Source organism: Schistocerca piceifrons, chromosome 1 (genome assembly GCF_021461385.2).
Source record: "Schistocerca piceifrons isolate TAMUIC-IGC-003096 chromosome 1, iqSchPice1.1, whole genome shotgun sequence".
NCBI classification, from domain to species: Eukaryota; Metazoa; Arthropoda; class Insecta; order Orthoptera; family Acrididae; genus Schistocerca; species Schistocerca piceifrons.
The window spans coordinates 533,140,717-533,157,777 of NC_060138.1; the positions used below are offsets into that span (position 1 = coordinate 533,140,717).

Here is a 17,061-nt window from a genome sequence, read left to right on the forward strand (position 1 = left end):
CTGAGGTCGGCATTCCATCTCATGGGGGCGTCATGTTGCTCATACAAGATGACCTTCGTCAACTCATCTCCCAGACTACCCATCTTCAAGCTGTTGTAGTTTGCCTTTTTCTTCCCTGCCTGAATTTTTCCCTCTGTACCATTTATGTCCCTCCGTCATCCGCTGCTGTCACCAGGGCAGACTTCCTTCAGCTTAGTGGGCAGCTACCTCCCCCATTTCTGCTACTCGGTCACTTGAATGCGCACCATCCCCTTTGGGATTCTCCCGGGACCTGTCAGAGAGGTCCCCTCCTACCCCTCCTTCTTTGATGATTCTTTTGATCGTCGGTATGGGGCTTGTCCAATTTACCTCCTGGAGTTGGCTTTCGCCACTTGCTACAGCGGCTTAACTTTACGCTACCTGCAGCCTTCCCAGCGGGTGTGAGCCCATCACCACCTTGGCTTGGTGAAGCGGCTCATGTTAACCTTGGCCTTCATTCGCTTCCTAAGGACACCACTCCAGCGTTGGTCTATCGCCTTCCGTTTCACGATCTTCGCATGGAATTTCGCGATAGTACCTTTGTATACACTAATGGCTCTTGGAGTGACTGTGGGGTTGGGTGTGTCTTCGTCATTGGCACCTGTGTCTTTCGATGTTGGCTTCCAGCACATTCCTCAATATTTACAGCTGAGCTTTTCTCCTTGTATCTGGCCACTGGGTGCATCTGGCGATGCAGCCTTCCCAATTGTGTCCTTTGCTCAGACTCACTCGGCACCCTCCAAAGTCTCTGTGTGGTGTACACTGCTCATCCCATAGTGCAGCGGGTCCAGGAAAACTGTCACTTGCTCGCTCTTGGTGGAGCCAATGTCATGTTTCTATAGGTCCCTGGTCATGTCAGTCTGCCAGGAAAGGAGGCTGCAGACACTGCTGCCAAGGCTGCAGTCCTCATACCTCAGCCTGCGGGTACCTATATTCCCTCCGATGATCTCTGCGTTGCCGTCTGTCAGGAGGTGGTGCCCCTTGGGAATCACCAATGGTCCTCCCTTCATGGGAATAAGCTTCAGATTATTAAGCCTCTCCCGGCACCTTGGACGACCTCCTATCGGCCCTCGCGCCGGGAGGAGATTATTTTAAATCGGCTGCGTATTGGGCACTGCCTTTTTAGCCATCGTCATTTGCTCAGAGGTGCTACCCCGCCACTTTGTATGCATTGTGCCCAAATTTTTTAAATGTCCGCCACTCCCTGCTGGAATGCCCTTTTTGTTTTTTTTAACAGTTTACATTCCAGCTTGGGATTGCTTTCTGATTTATCACCCGTTTTAGCGAATGTCGTGCGGCCTGTCGACCCCGCTTTACTTTTTATCTGCCAAAGCAATATGGCGAAGGCAATTTAATTTTTAGTTTTGGACCTCCAGTTTTGTATGGTATTTTTTTAGCCTCTTTCCCACGTGCCTTTTTTTTTTAGCTGTCACCTATTCCGTCCATTGGGACTGACGTATAGTCTTTTCCCTCCTATCTGTGTTCGTGTTCTATAGTTTTGACTTGGGCGCATATGACACAAGTTGTTTTTTGCTCCCTAAACAAAAAAAAAAAAAAAAAAAAAACTGAGTTTGTTTTCAGTTTATACTGAACAGACTTTCCGATAACAATGGAAACAGTACTCTCTTGTCCAGTGGCAATTGTTTAAACAATGGAAATAACATTTATTGTCATGCAGTAACTTGTTGATTGCTGTTTACTGGAGAAAAATGTTGCACTTTTTTTAGAGGCATGAATAATGTGCAAACTGGATAATCCACTTAAATAATCAGGAGTACACTGTAAGTGAATTTCGTTTCTTTGGAAGTATTACAGCAAATGCAGACAAAAGTATATTGGATGTTAAGAAAAGAACTGAGATGGCCTAACAAAACTTCAGAAATAAGAGTAATTTACTAAAAAAAATACCTTAAAATAGAGACAATAAAGAAATTCATCAAGACATTTATTTGGATCATTTTAAGTTGTAGTTGAAAAGGATGGGCTATGGGGAAGCAGGAAAAGAAAAAAAATTAGAGGTAGCAGTATTGTGAAAAGGAAAGTTACTACTCACCATATAGCAGAGATGTTGAGTCACAGACAGGACAACAAAAAGCATGTCACAAACATAACTTTTGGCCAGTAAGGCCTTTGTCAAAATTAGAAGACAAACACACACATAAACCCTCACAAAAATGCAACTCACACATACGACTGCAATCTCAGACAACTGAGGCCACACAGGCAACACTGTGAAGAGCAGCACCAGTGTATAATGGAAGTGGTGACTGGGTAGGGTTGAGGAGGAGGTTGGGTTGGGGAGGGGGAGGGATAGTAGCGCAGGGGTGATGGACACACACACACACACACACACACACACACACACACACACACACACACACACGTGACCACTGTCTGGCCCTGGAAGCCAGAGACAGTGGTCATGTGTATGTGAGCTATGTTAGCATGAATGTGTGTATGTATGGGTATGCTGTCTATTTCAGAAGAAGGCCTTCTGGTTGAAAGCTTATGTTTGTAGCAGTCTTTTCGTTGTGCCTGTCTATGACTAGACATATGGTGAGTAGCGGTCTATAATTTTCATAATATTGGCTTTTGTATTTTGTTGTTTTATCAGTAGGTGCGACGTTTGGTGCCTCTGTAAGTAACTGCATGTTAGTGATCACCAATTGTAAAAAAAATCTGCAACAATTGCTTCACTTTGTTAATGTGTGCTTTAACCTGTTCCACATTGCTGAAGATCCTCCTCTGTAATTGGCACTATACAGTATGACTGAATGGTGAAATAATGAATGAATACAGTGCAAAATTTTGAGACTTTGGTATTGTGTTTGATGAGTGTTGACATTTGTTACCGATCTTAAACGGCACAAGTGTGTTATTTATTTTCTGTACCATGTTTATTGTTTTTCAGCAAGGGAGATATTTGATTGTGAATATGAAAGTCTAGGAGCTATTGCAGCAACAAACATAATACATGTCCCAAAGCCTCTTGCAATTGTGGACAATCGCTTGGGTGGAGCTTTGTTTGTTTCAGAGTATATTGATATGAAAACACTGAACCAGTTCTCTCAAGAACTTGGGCAGCAATTGGCGAGATTACACCTGCATAATGCTGTTCTGGGAAAACAAAAAATCAAAGGATTTGTAGGGAAGGAGGAAAATGTCCAATTTGTAAAAGAATTTGGTTTCCATGTTAAAACACGATTTGGGAACACACTTTTGGAAAATGAATGGTGCAGTGACTGGCCTGTAAGCATAAGTATTTTTGTAATAAAATTGTGATCATATGTATAAACATGAATCAAAGCAGATTTTTACCATTACTTTGAAAAGGGAAGTGATGTTAATATTTCTGAAGATATTGGGTATAAGCTGTTCCTGTATTATTGCTGTAGTCTTTCAAGTGATTCTTCTTCTTCTTTTTTTTTACAGACCTTTTTCGTGAGACACAGACTCAGTTATCAATTTAGGTTACTTGAGGAGAATGTGAGTATACAAATGAGAAATGTAATATTTGTATGCTAATGAGGGAATTTGTCTTGTCAGCAGTTATTATCAATGTGTATTTTATCTTACAAAACTGAAAACAATTCAAAATAAGAATCCTCATCCCAGATGTGGTATTTTTAATCATTTGGAAGTCTAGCCCCTCTGGTGTGCCGCCCTCTCCTCACTCCCATACAACTTATCCACCATTATATCCTAAATTGTGACACTCCATCTTACATGCTTACCCTTCGTCCTCTCTATAGTGAATGTCCTTCCACATCATTTGGGATGAGTGTGTATCATTGTGGAACAGACCAGTACTGGCCACAGTATGTTCACCTGTAGCTTTCTTGATCAGAATGTGTGTGTGTGTGTGTGTGTGTGTGTGTGTGTGTGTAAGCGCTTGCACACATTTGTGTGCTGTTACAGAGAGAGAGAGAGAATTTTTTCATTACTTTACATTGCCAGCAGAACTCTAAACAAGAGGACCTCCAATAATAAGCTCACCAGTGATGAATTACCTCAGGTAAAGGGACCAGTGACCACTAAATGTAATCCCTTTAAAAATCAGCAGTCAGTCTCTGTCTTCTTTCCCAAATTTTCTTCTACTCACAGGTAATTTACTGAATGTTTGGGATGTGAAACCTTGATTTCTATAGTGCTTCTCTTCCTGTTCAACTTTGGAGCTATTGGTATTTGTATTTCTGCTTTCTGTTAGACAATTTGCACCTTTCTGCTTCCACCTTCTCCACTTTTCATGTCTCCAGAAGGAAAATGTGTGAAATAGTTAAAATTCTTTTTCTTTGGGTATTGTGGTCAGTATTTTCATAAGTCTCTGTTGTCTTTACTCCAGAAACATTTGCCTTCATGGAGTCTGTTAGTATCCTATTGACATTTTGATATGAAAAATTGTGACACACACACACACACACACACACACACACACACACAGAGGCAGACTGCAATAGTGGAGTGTATGTTGGACTTTGTCTTGCATAAGTCCCTAAAATTTTATTTACCATTTCTGTATTCTCCTGCATGTTCTTGCAAAGCCTCAAACAATCAAACTCATTACTTTAAAGGCACTGTATAAGTTACTTTCGTGGAAGGAAGGAAGGAAGGAAGGAAGATTGGAGTTTAACATCCCTTCGACAATGTGGTCAATAGAGACCGACTACTAGCTTGGATTATGAAAAGATGGGGAAGAAAATTGGCTGTGTCCATTTCAAAGGAGCTGTCCTGACATTTGCCTGGAATGATTTGGGGAAATTCTGGAAACATAGATCTGCCTGTCAAGATAGGAATTGGAACTGCCATTTTCACAAATGCTAGTCCACTGTGCTAACCACTGCCATCTTGCTCGGCTGCTTTCATAGATTAATTTTCTTTATCAACAAAGATGATACAGTGGTAAGACAATGAACTTCTATTCAGGAAGGCAGTAGTATAAATCTTTCCCCATCCATAGAGATTTAGGTTTGCATTACTTACCGAAATTGCTTAAGACAAATGTTGTGTTGGTTCCTTTAAAATGGACAGTGCTGATTTCCTTCCTCAATGTGAGTTTGTGCTCTGTTCTTCATGGTATCATTCTTAGGACATTAAACCCTAATCTTTCTATCTTCTGTCCATCTCTCTTGCTGATCATAGGCCAATATTTTCATTTGGAAACTGCTGGTTGTTCTTGTTTTTCACTGAATCCATCATTCTACTTTTACACATTTCTAGGTGATACATATTCTTTTCCACACACTCCAAAAAATATAATATTTCAGTAGTTGGTTTCTTTTATTACAGAAAGAATAGTTTATTATATTGTTAAAACTTGAATAGTAAAAGACATTATTTATTATGTTAATATGAGAATATTGTTTCAAATAAGTAAATGATTTCATTAAGGTGTTCTGTTGCCAATAAATCTTAGTGTTTTAGTTTTGCTACCATTTGTGGTATGTGCATGACACTTTAGAAAAAATATGTTCAGTATTGAGTGATAGTACAATATATATCAAGGGAATACGTTGATTGTCAGCATGACTTATTTGTAAGTAAAATGCAGAGCAGAGTATTGTAGTTCGTGCATGACAGATTTTATGTTTTCTACAGTATGCAGATGCTGAGGCACGAGAACTGTGGTCACAGCTACTTAGGAAACTACCACAGTTTTTTGAAGGAGCAGATATAAAACCATCGTTATTGCATGGGAACTTACAAAGAGACAATATTGCGGAAACTAACACACATCCAGGTAAGACAAATGTAGAAACATTGTCATAAAAAAATAAGTTAATGAAAAGTAATATGTTTGAAAACTCATTTGTGGTTTGTTTTTTACAGTCACTTTTCATCCAGCATCTTTTTTTGGTCATCAAGATTTTGATCTGGTTACTTCACAAATGTATGGTGGTCTTGGACAAGCATTCTATAATGCGTATTATGACATAATACCTAGGGCCACGGGTTCAAGGAAAAGGAATCAGATCTATAAATTATTTCATCTCCTAAATAAATGGCAAGTATTCATGTGAAATATTCGAACAAAATGTAGGTGACTATAATACATATTAATTGCTGTCCTGTCATTAGCCTCTTTGCACACTTTTTGCAAGCACTGTTGGTAGTGACATTATGAAACATAATGTGCTATATAGAGCATAAATATCAACTATGCTGCCTGAACATCACGACAAGCAAATTGTTTGAATGAATGCTGAGTTTAAACACTTGTTACCTAGCTTTGGGACATGTGTTTCGTTATATTTGTATTAAGCATGTCCGGACATGTAATTTTTGGGGCCTCAGTGGATATCATTGGTCGAGATATCAAACAAGCAGTGTAATTGTACCATGAAGTAACATCATCCAGTCAACAAAATTATGCTAGTTAGGCTCCTTGGAAATAACTGCAAAATATCACAGAAATCCACAATTTCATATGAAATTAATAAAGGGGATGCATTGTTGGAGGAGGGGTAAAGATTGCTGTATCTGTGGTATTTTTGATGAAGCTACATGTGCCCCTAGAGCGTTCTAAATGGCAAGTGTCTCAGATAGCTCATCATTTGTTTGAAGAGTGTGTCCTTCCTTAGCTAACGACTTATGCACATCACAAGTCCTCTGTAACCATAAGCTTGACTCACAGGCAGACCCAAATTTCCATATTCCATCAACCATTTGTTGACATGTGCTCGGATAGCCAAATGGTAGGCGACCGCTCATGATAAGCATGAAATACGGGTTTCAGTCCCAGTCCAGCACGAATTTTCATTGTCGTCATCTCATTATACACCTGATAATTGTCCATATTTGCAACTGCAGATACATTTAATGTATTTCATAATGGCTACAGTCACTGCATTGTTGCATCGTAATTTGGAATAACTTAGGCACTGCAATATTGTATTTATCAGCCGACGTTGAGCAAGCGACTTTCAAGTAAAATGTCTCCACTGTACGGCAGTATACATAATGAATGTGCGAGTACAGGCTGTAGATGCATGGTTGGTGACATGGAACTTTGTGTATGCTTGTGAGCTATGCTCGAATGGCCAAATGTTTGGAGCACCACTTGAGATAAGTGGAAAATCCGGGTTTGAGTCCTGATGCAGCACAAATTATTACTATCATCATTCCATTGTGCAGCTGATGGTTGTCCATATTCACAACTGCAAACACATTTCGTGTATCAATTGTACAAGGTTTACCCAGGCAAGTTGGGCTCTGTCTGGGTGGACACTTACTTCCCTGCATGCTCATTGAACTTCCATGAAGCCTAAATCCCTTATTTCTACTCACAGTAGTTCGGTTAGTCCATTGGGCATTATTAACACCCAAATCTCAGAGCGACCTTGTGTGGCTAATCCACCCAAAAAGCGGTAATTGAAAAGGACAGTTTCCTATGGTGTAATTTATTTATTTGCTGAAGGTTCATTTGCAAAATTGTCAACTGTCTACATCCATAAAGCTCTAGAGGGTCTTGCAGGACAACTTAAATCTATGAAGAGGCTGCACATTGATACACTCCTAATTGAGATACTGGAAGCTACCCAAGTAAACACATTATCAAATTGATGACGGGTGACACAGTCACTGTGAGGGTGACAGCAGTCCAGCGTTACGAAAATTTGTAAATTCCACAACAGTCCCTGATTGCAAATATTTGTTTATTCAATTACTGGTTTGTCATCATGATTGTCTTCAGATTGATCTGAAAAGAGAATTTGTGCTTATGGTAAACACTCATGACCCGTAATGCCGAGCCATTGCATGGTGTACCTTGCTCACAACTATGGTGCAAACAGCTGAGGGGGCATGGCTGCAAGATGTCACTGGTCAAGTGCATCTATATCTACATGGATACTCTGCAAATCACACTTAAGTGCCTGGTAGAGGTTTCATCGAACCAACCTTCACAATAATTCTCTATTATTCCAGTTTCGAACAATGCATGGAAAAACCGAACATGTATATCTTTCCGTACAAGCTCTGATTTCCGTTGTTTTATTATGATGATTGTTCCTCCTATGTAGGTCAGTGTCAACAGTGTAATACAAAGTCATAAATATGACCTTAGACATACTGTGTAAAACTAAATCAGATATATTAAAATGCACTTCCAGAAAAAGGAAGAGTTTAATGTGGGTCCAAAGAGAATTTAGTTTAAATTATAAAAGGTATTGGAAATAAGTGTGCATGAAATATGCAATATAATAAAAGGTAAGATCACAGGCACAGTGGCATACCAAGAACCAATACAAGAAACTGTGTTCGGCATGGGGCCAAGACATAATTCAAATGGACAGAATAAGAAATGCAATTTAATAAAGGCTCAAGAGCTTAAATAAAGGTATCATAATGACACTTCATTCAAAAATTATAGACACTAGTTCCTAGTGGTTGTCTGTGAAAGCAGCATATCAAAGTAAGAGGAAAAGGCTGTGGGCACATCAGGCTTGCCGAATCTGAGACAAAGAAATGTGGACAGCTCATGACTGGGGGAGAAATGGAGCTCCACCAGTTTGTAAGATCTTCAACAGCCTGTCATATAATGAAAAATAAGTGTTCGGTGCAAATTTTTTTCTGTTGATTAAGAAGTTTAGAAGGGTGGTGTAAGATCATATTTCTGATGTATCGTGCTGTTGCAAACTGGGTTTGGCCAGCAACATCTAGTGGCTATGCCCCCTCATCTGTTTGCACCTTAGTTGTGAGCACAGTATGCCAGAAATGACCTGACATTTTGGGTCATGAGTGTTTACCATTTTGTCACGATTTTACTCTATGTGATGCCATTTATGGCTATATATTTTATTCTCTTATTCTGTAGACTTCATGAAGACAGGTATGTTTGCTAACTTTCCGGACTATTTATATTACTATACCGCATGTAATAGTTGATAGCCTACAAATACGTACATTTTTACATGAATATGCACATATTCTCTTTTTGGATCAATCTGAAGGTGATCATAATGACTGAAATGGGTAATTGAATAAACAAATATTTGGGATCGGATACTGTTGTGGTATATACAAAGTTATCAAATGCTGAAGTAATTGGAGAAGGTACTATTAACAGTGAGCAGAACAGTGGGCCCAGTTGTTGTAAAGGAGTTATGTGTGGGGACATTGTGGTTACAGATACCAAAAAACTCTTGCAGGAGTGAGAAAGTGAATGTATCAGTGAAGCCCAGAACTTAGTGAAAAGGGTTAGGGTTAAGCTCCCAAATCCATTCATTCTACAAAAGTCATTTGAATATATTGTGGCAGGCTTTTTCCATCTTAAAGTCGGTTCCTACGAATTTAATCCAATGCATTTTCTTAAGTGTCAATGCTTTGGTCACACCACCATGTGTTGTAAGGTCAGGCTCCATGTGGAAGATGCAGCTCCACTGGCCATGAGCCTGGTATTCAATGTACTGCCCCACCCATGTTTGTCAATTAGTCCCAAACCCATCCAGTTTGGAGTAAAGAATGCCTTGTCCAGGTGCATTGAAGAAGACATTTAAAGCCATGCTGCCACCCAGGTCTCATGAAGACTTTTGACTGCTGAGCACAGCACATTGACCTGCAACTGTACATGCAGCTGCAGGCCTGCACCGCTACTCCCACAACCAAGCCACCAAACACTGAAGTCTGCTAAATCACATGATAACAACATCAATGGTATGGACATCAACATCTACCTGAAGGAACCGATGAGTACAAGTAATCCCCCTTTGCTGCAGTTTCCCCACCATGCAGGAAAGACAGAGGAAAACTTCTCCGTTAAGATAGCTTCTGTACTTCTGGGTTTAGGACACGTGAGGAGGAACTCCATTGGGTAGAGAAATGTTTATGTCATCAGGAGTCTCATTTTATATTATCTGATGCCCCTTCTCTCCCTCATGACCAGCCCACAAGCAGTTGCTATATCAGTGCATGTGTGTAACAGGTTGATCATAATATTCCTCTTAACTGTCCCCACATGAGGTGCTAGATGAAAAGGCTCTCTGTGATCTTCTTACTCAGCTCCTGTGCACCTTCCTCCTCTGAGGTGATATTAATGCACACCATGTACTTTGGGGCTCTGCCACCACCTGCCCCAGAAATACAGCAATTGAAAGCCTTCTCTTCTCCTCATGTGTATGTTCATTGAATGTGGGGCTGAGCATGCACTTCGGCACTGTTACAGGGTAGTTCAGTGCTGTCAATCTCTTGGTACACTCTCTGACCCTTGCACACAGCTTTCAGTGGAAAGGGGCTGATGACATGCACTCAGGTGATCACTTCATGATCTGGATTCACCTGCCAGACAGAGTAATGCCTGACACAAAGCTGCCTCAATGGGTGTTCAGTAAATCAGGCTGTATGCTTTGCAGCTGACTTGCTATGTTTGAACAGTGTCTAGGAATGGGTGAATCATATTACGACAATATCCACCATGCTGCTGCAGCATCTAATATGCAATCTGTAGGCCAGCTGAAAAGGCAACCTGTCCCTTGGTGGATTGATGAATGCTGTTCTGTAATCAGGTGGGTGGTTCACTCTAGATTCAAGTGCTGATCAGCTGCAGAGAAAATCTCAGCCCTTTGGGTACCAAGTGTGAAATGTCACTGAATTGTTAGGAACAGTAAAAAGAGATCATGGCAACAGTTTCTGACCACCATAAACCATTCCACTGAAAGTGCAGCTATGTAGGAGACTGCCAGGAGAATTTCTAGGAGAGGAGGAAAGAGCCCAGTGGCTGCTGAAATGGGGAGTGGCAGTTTCCAGACCATCTCTTGAGACATTGCCCAGACAATTGCAGCCTATTTTGCTACATTTTGCATTACCAGCCAGAATTCAACTTCCCAGTGGTACAGAGTGGCTGCTGAGAAGGGCAGTTGGGACTTCAGGTCCACCACTTGCGAAGAATACGGCCATCTCTTCTCCAAGTGGGTGCTGGATTTCACATTATCTGTGACCCGTGATGCATCATTTAGTCGTGATTAGAGCTTCCATTATAGTGTACTATGGCACTCACAGGGTGGAGCCAACATATCCTACTCATTCTTATTAACTTCATTTGGATGTCAGGATACTTTCCCGACCCGTGGCGAGAGGTATTTTTAATTCCACTTTTACTCCCCAGTGGGCTCACGGTTGTTTTGTGAGGTAGTGTGCGGTAGACATCGGGCCCCGAGCTATTGCAGCCCTTTGTTCCTTCCTGGGCTGCATTAACTTCTCCATGCCTCTCCCTCCCTGTCCTCGTTCCTCCCCCTCTCTTGGTTTTCCTGTGTTAGTTGACCTGGCTATCCACATGGTTTCCTGTATTCCTTGCAATTTTGTCCCCCTTGCATTTTCTCTTCCATCTCTTCCTAAAAGCAAATGTATCTTCACTGTTACAGATGATAATTGATAACACGTTTCTGGTTTCCAAACAGTTACTTACGTCAGATGTAAGTTTTCATTGAAAAAAGTTTTACTGTTGCTGGTCTTGCTCCACCGGAGGCAGCGATGGCACTTGTACCAATCTGCCAGTTGGTGCTTGCCAGCGTGCGGTGTCGGCGTCTGCTGCTGCTGACTATGCGATCACTGCACTACCACATTCCACATGGCACGTCTTCCTTTTTGGCGTTTTTGATCTCCCTTTGGGGCTTGACCTCCACTTCTACATTTTCTCTATGTAGTGTGAGCCATTTAGGGAATACCTCCCTCCCTAGTGTCTATGGCATGGATTCCTCTTCTCCCTTCCTTCTCCTCTTCCTCCGATGCCATAGCCCCCTCACCACCCTGCTAGGTTACCAGCACATGTAGCCAAGCCAGATGGCCCTTGCTGTGGCTGGGTGACATCTGTGGGGAGAGTCCCCGGTCGGAGTGGGTGATATCAGGGCAGATGCTCTGTGAATGAAGCGTATCAAGCTCCAAATATCTAGCTTTTCTCCTATAGCCATCTCTTTGATAATATAATGCTGCTTTGCTTCCTATGACCCTGAAGCGTACCCTTTCCTGGCTACAAGCTGGGGGAAGGGCTAGACTCGCCAGATTGGGGTGAAACACTTTCCCTGCTATATGGTCTGTACTAGTATGGATGGGGGCACATTCATCGCCACAAAGCATTTATTTTTTGTGGAAAATGTGAAAGACATCTTTGATGAAGTGGAGTCTCTCAGTAAGATGCAGTTGGGTTCTCTCTTTCAATACTTTAGCTGCCCAATCTGCAGCTTTTAATGCTTATAATCTCTTGGCAATGTCCCGGTGTCCTTTACACATAACAAGTCTTTGAATAGTTCTAGGGAGTCATTTTACAATAGGACCTCATCCTTTAAACTGATGAACTCCATGCCAATCTGGGATGACAGGGCATTCGTTTTGTTCGGCATGTGCACGAAGGTCATAAGGACAACCCCACAGATACCGTCACCTTTATTCTGGCTTTTAAGGGCGGTAGCCTCCCAGAGAAGGTCAAGGTTGTGGGTTTTCAGTGTGATGTGAAGCCGTGTGTCCTGCCACAAGGTGATTTTGGTGCTTGCATTTCGAGCATGTGTTCTTGATGTACGGTGGACCCTCTGTGTGATGACTTTGGACACCCACTCCATGAGGGCAGCCGTTGGGTACTGCCACCCGTGTGTGTAAATTGTCACAACTGTCACTCTCCATGCTGACCAGGTTGCCCAGCTTATAAGAAATAAAAGAAGATACAAGCGTGTAAGTCCCTGGATCGTTTCTTACACTGAGGCTCGTCAGAAATTTGACCAACTCCATCCTGTGTTGATGCCCTCTACTTTTGCTTCTCTTACATCCTTTCCCCCTCCTTCCTCTTCCTTACTCTAGTCCCGTCCCCCTCTCATGTCCCCTTTCCCTGTGGTTCCCATGCTCTCGCTGGCCAAAGAAGTGCCCGCCTTCTTTGGTGCCTGCTGGTGATGAGGCTCTCCCACCTGTGATTCTCAGGCCGGAGGCTCTACCTTGATGCCCAGTCCCTGACCGTGCCCCCGCCCACTTCTGTTTCTTGGTTCTTATTTTTTACTATCAGCTTACTTGGTTGTTTCAAATTCGTCATTTGAAGATTGGCTGTTTGTGTAAACTCAATGTTGTTCGCTTGCCTTTTGGGGTCCGGATCATTCAACCCTTGTCCATCTGTACCGGGCATTAGTCATGTCTTGTTTCAACTATGGTTGTCAAGTTTATGGATCAGCTGCCCCTTCCATGCTGCTCTTCTTGGACATGGTCCACCATCGTGATACCTGTTTAGCTGCTGATGCCTTTCTCAGTAGCCCTGTTGATAGCATTCTGGTTGACACTGGGATCCCTTCCCTTTCGATTCAGCTATCCCAGCTCCTGGTTTCCTATGCCATCACTATTCACTCTTCTGCTGCACACCCCTCGTATTCTGTGGTTTTTTGTGGCTTTGGGCCCTCGTCCACCTGCTGCCAACCTATGGGTGGGTTTATCGGTTGGGCTCTGCCTCGCTTCTCTCCACCATGACTTCCATCTCCCATCCTTGTCCTCTTACCAAAGTTCTCTCCCAACCACACTCCCTTGGTTAGTTCCTCGGCAATGGATTCAGAAGGATCTCTTCCGGGTCTAAAAGCCCCCATCACTCCAATGGTTTGCCATTGTTTGTTCCAAATGCTCTTACGGGAGTTTCAGGATGCCTTTGTTTTTACACTTATGGCTCCTAAATCTGCTGATCACATGGGATATGCCTTCAAGTCTTGTGTTGGCACAGAACATACCTCCCCCCCTGCAGGTCCGGGGTAAGAATAGGCCCGAGGTATTCCTGCCTGTCGTAAGAGGCGACTAAAAGGAGTTTCAACCGTTTCGGCCTTCCATGTGATGGTCCCCTTTGGGGTTTGACCTCCATTTTTCAAAATTCTACAGAAGTACGAGCCTTTTGGGGAAGGACGCCTTAAGTGGTGTACCACTGGTCCTCACTGCACTAAAACCTTGGCACTCAGCATTGTACCGGCGTTGTAACCATACTCACTATTCCTCAAATTGGGCCTAAACGCCTGATGGGTTGTACAAGTTACGCCCATAGTGCGTCCCCATCTGCACCTATGAACATGATGGACTTTCCATGGCACCAGAAATCCAGCACGGTAGCCAGCCCGTTGTGGTGGGGTCGTCATGTACCCTCTAGGTTGTAGCCCCCTGACAACACAGGGATCGTACTGCCGATACCTGAGCTGCACCCTCCCCACGTCGGCCAAGGAGCAGATGCCCGTCTCCTTGGGGCATCAGGACTCCCGGCAACGGTCATCCTGCCAGGTGGCCCTTGCTGAGGCTGGGTGGCGCCCGTGGGGAGAGCCCCTGGTCAGAGTGGGTGGTATCGGGGCGGACGTTTCGCAGATGAAACGTCAACACGTATACGGTCGCTCTGCGGCCGAGTCTTTCAAAAGGAAAGGTACTGTTTCTAGTTCTGGTTCTCCTGCCCTTTCCCCCTTGGCCACTCCCTGGGAGGAGGGACAGGCCCGCCGGCTTGGGGCGAAGTACTTCCCCCGCTATTTGGTCTGTTCTCGAACCGATGGGGGGACGTTCGCCACCTCCAAGCCCATGTTCTTTGTTCAGCACATTGAGGACATCTTCGGGGAAATCGAGGCTCTCAGTAAGATGCATTCGGGGTCCGTTCTAATAAAGACCACCTCCGCCACACAGTCGGCGGCGCTCCAGGCGTGCGACCGCCTAGGGGACATCCCAGTGTCCATTGTCCCGCATCTGGCACTAAATAGGATACAGGGGGTTATTTTTCATCGTGACCTCCTGCTACAATCTGACCAGGAGCTCAGGGCCAACCTGGAGCCCCGAGACGTGCATTTCGTCCGGCGAGTCCAGCGCGGCCCCAAAGACCATCGCATCGACACCGGGGCCTTTATCCTTGCCTTCGAGGGGGACGTTCTCCCGGAGAAGGTAAAGGTGATGTGCTACCGGTGCGACGTGCGACCTTACGTCCCGCCTCCTATGCGCTGTTTTCGGTGTTTGCGCTTTGGGCACATGTCGTCACGGTGTGAGGCTGAGCCCCTTTGTGGCGATTGTGTACGTCCTCTTCGTGAGGAACATACATGCACCCCACCACCTCGGTGCGTTAATTGTCCTGGCATCCACTCGCCTAGATCCTTGGACTGCCCCGCATATCAGAAGGAGAAGAAGATACAAGAATTCAAAACTTTGGATCGGCTCTCTTATTCTGAGGCCAGGAAGAAGTATGACCGCCTCCATCCCGTGCCGTTCACCACTTCGTTTGCCTCAGTTGTGTCCATTCCTTCCGCGGTATCCTCACCCGTATCATGTCCCCCCTCCACCTCCTCCCCCCATCCGGGGTCTCTGCCTCCGCCTCCCAAATTCCTCCCTTCCAAATCCTCCTCCCCCGTGGCCTCCGCCCCCTCTGCCCCAGGGGCATCCTGTCAAAGAGGCTCACTCTTGGCGGATGTCTTCAACCATCTCAATCTTGTCTGCCTCAATACTGGCGCCCCGACTTTCCTCTCGGACTCTACTCATACCTACTCCCACTTGGACCTCTCGATCTGTTCTACCACTCTTGCCCGTCGGTTCGAGTGGTATGTCCTTTCTGACACCTATTCGAGCGAGCACTTCCCCTGTGTCGTTCGTCTCCTGCACCACACCCCATCCCCACGTCCTTCAAGCTGGAACATACCGAAAGCTGACTGGGGACTTTACTCCTCCCTGGCGACCTTCCCGGACCACGATTTTCTCAGTTGTGACACGGCTGTTATCATTAATGCTGCCGAACGTTCCATTCCTCGTACTACCTCTTTTTCATGTCGCGTTTCCGTCCCCTGGTGGAACGAGGCTTGTAGAGACGCTATCCGTGCTCGACGACGTGCTTTACGCATCTTTCGCCGCCATCCTACGTTGGCGTATTGTATTGGATACAAACGACTCCGAGCGCAATGCCGTAGAGTCATCAAAGACAGCAAAAAAGCTTGTTGGGCCTCTTTCACCAGCTCCTTTAACAGTTTTACTCCCTCTTCTGTTGTATGGGGTGGCCTGCGCCGGCTGTTGGGCATTAAGGCCCACTCCTCGGTACCTGGCCTGACCTCAGGTAATGAGGTCTTCGTTGATCCTGTGGCTGTCTCCAACGCCTTCGGCCGGTTTTTTGCGGAGGTTTCAAGCTCCGCCCATTACCACCCTGCTTTCCTTCCCAGGAAAGAGGCAGAAGAGGCTCGGCGACCTTCCTTCCACTTGCTGAATCTGGAAACTTATAATGCCCCCTTTACTATGCGGGAACTCGAACGTGCGCTTGCACTGTCCCGGTCCTCTGCTCCGGGGCCAGATGCCATTCATGTTCAGATGCTGGCACACCTTTCTCCGGCGGGCAAAAGCTTCCTTCTTCGTACCTACAATCGCGTCTGGACCGAAGGTCAGGTCCCCATGCGTTGGCGTGACGCCGTCGTTGTTCCTATACCCAAACCCGGGAAGGATAGACACCTTCCTTCTAGTTACTGCCCCATTTCTCTTACAGGCTGTGTCTGTAAGGTGATGGAACGCATGGTTCATGCTCGGTTAGTTTGGATTCTTGAATCTCGATGGCTGCTTACCAATGTCCAATGCAGCTTTCGTCGCCGCCGCTCCGCTGTTGACCACCTTGTGACCTCGTCGACATTCATCATGAACAACTTTTTGCGAAGGCACCAAACGGTAGCCGTGTTCTTCGATTTGGAGAAGGCTTATGATACCTGTTGGAGAGGAGGTATCCTCCGCACTATGCACAGGTGGGGCCTACGCAGTCGCCTGCCCCTTTTTATTGATTCCTTTTTAACGGATCGAAAGTTTAGGGTACGTGTGGGTTCCGTATTGTCCGACGTCTTCCTCCAGGAGAACGGAGTGCCTCAGGGCTCCGTCTTGAGCGTAGACCTTTTTGCCATTGCGATCAATCCAATTATGGATTGCATTCCACCTAATGTCTCAGGCTCTCTCTTTGTCGATGACTTCGCGATCTACTGCAGTGCCCAGAGAACATGCCTCCTGGAGCGCTGCCTTCAGCGTTGTCTAGATAGCCTATACTCATGGAGCGTGGCAAATGGCTTCCGGTTCTCTGAAGAGAAGATGGTTTGTATCAACTTTTGGTGATATAAA

At 44.7% G+C, this 17,061-nt stretch overlaps 1 protein-coding gene across 4 annotated transcripts in view; it reads left to right on the plus strand.

Annotated features, from left to right (window-relative positions):
* LOC124798949 (fructosamine-3-kinase-like) overlaps window positions 1-17,061 on the plus strand; it is an 81,923-nt gene that overhangs the window by 40,562 nt on the left and 24,300 nt on the right. For 3 of the 4 annotated variants that reach the window (XR_007016979.1, XM_047262496.1, XM_047262486.1), the window contains 4 exons: window positions 2,930-3,267; window positions 3,451-3,504; window positions 5,614-5,755; window positions 5,845-6,019. Coding sequence is in view for 3 of the 4 variants with exons in the window: in XM_047262486.1 (XP_047118442.1) it covers window positions 2,930-3,267; window positions 3,451-3,504; window positions 5,614-5,755; window positions 5,845-6,019 (709 nt within the window). In the remaining variant the exon portion in view is untranslated. The remainder of the gene's footprint in view (window positions 1-2,929; window positions 3,268-3,450; window positions 3,505-5,613; window positions 5,756-5,844; window positions 6,020-17,061) is intronic. The other variant, XM_047262503.1, reaches the window with a different exon arrangement.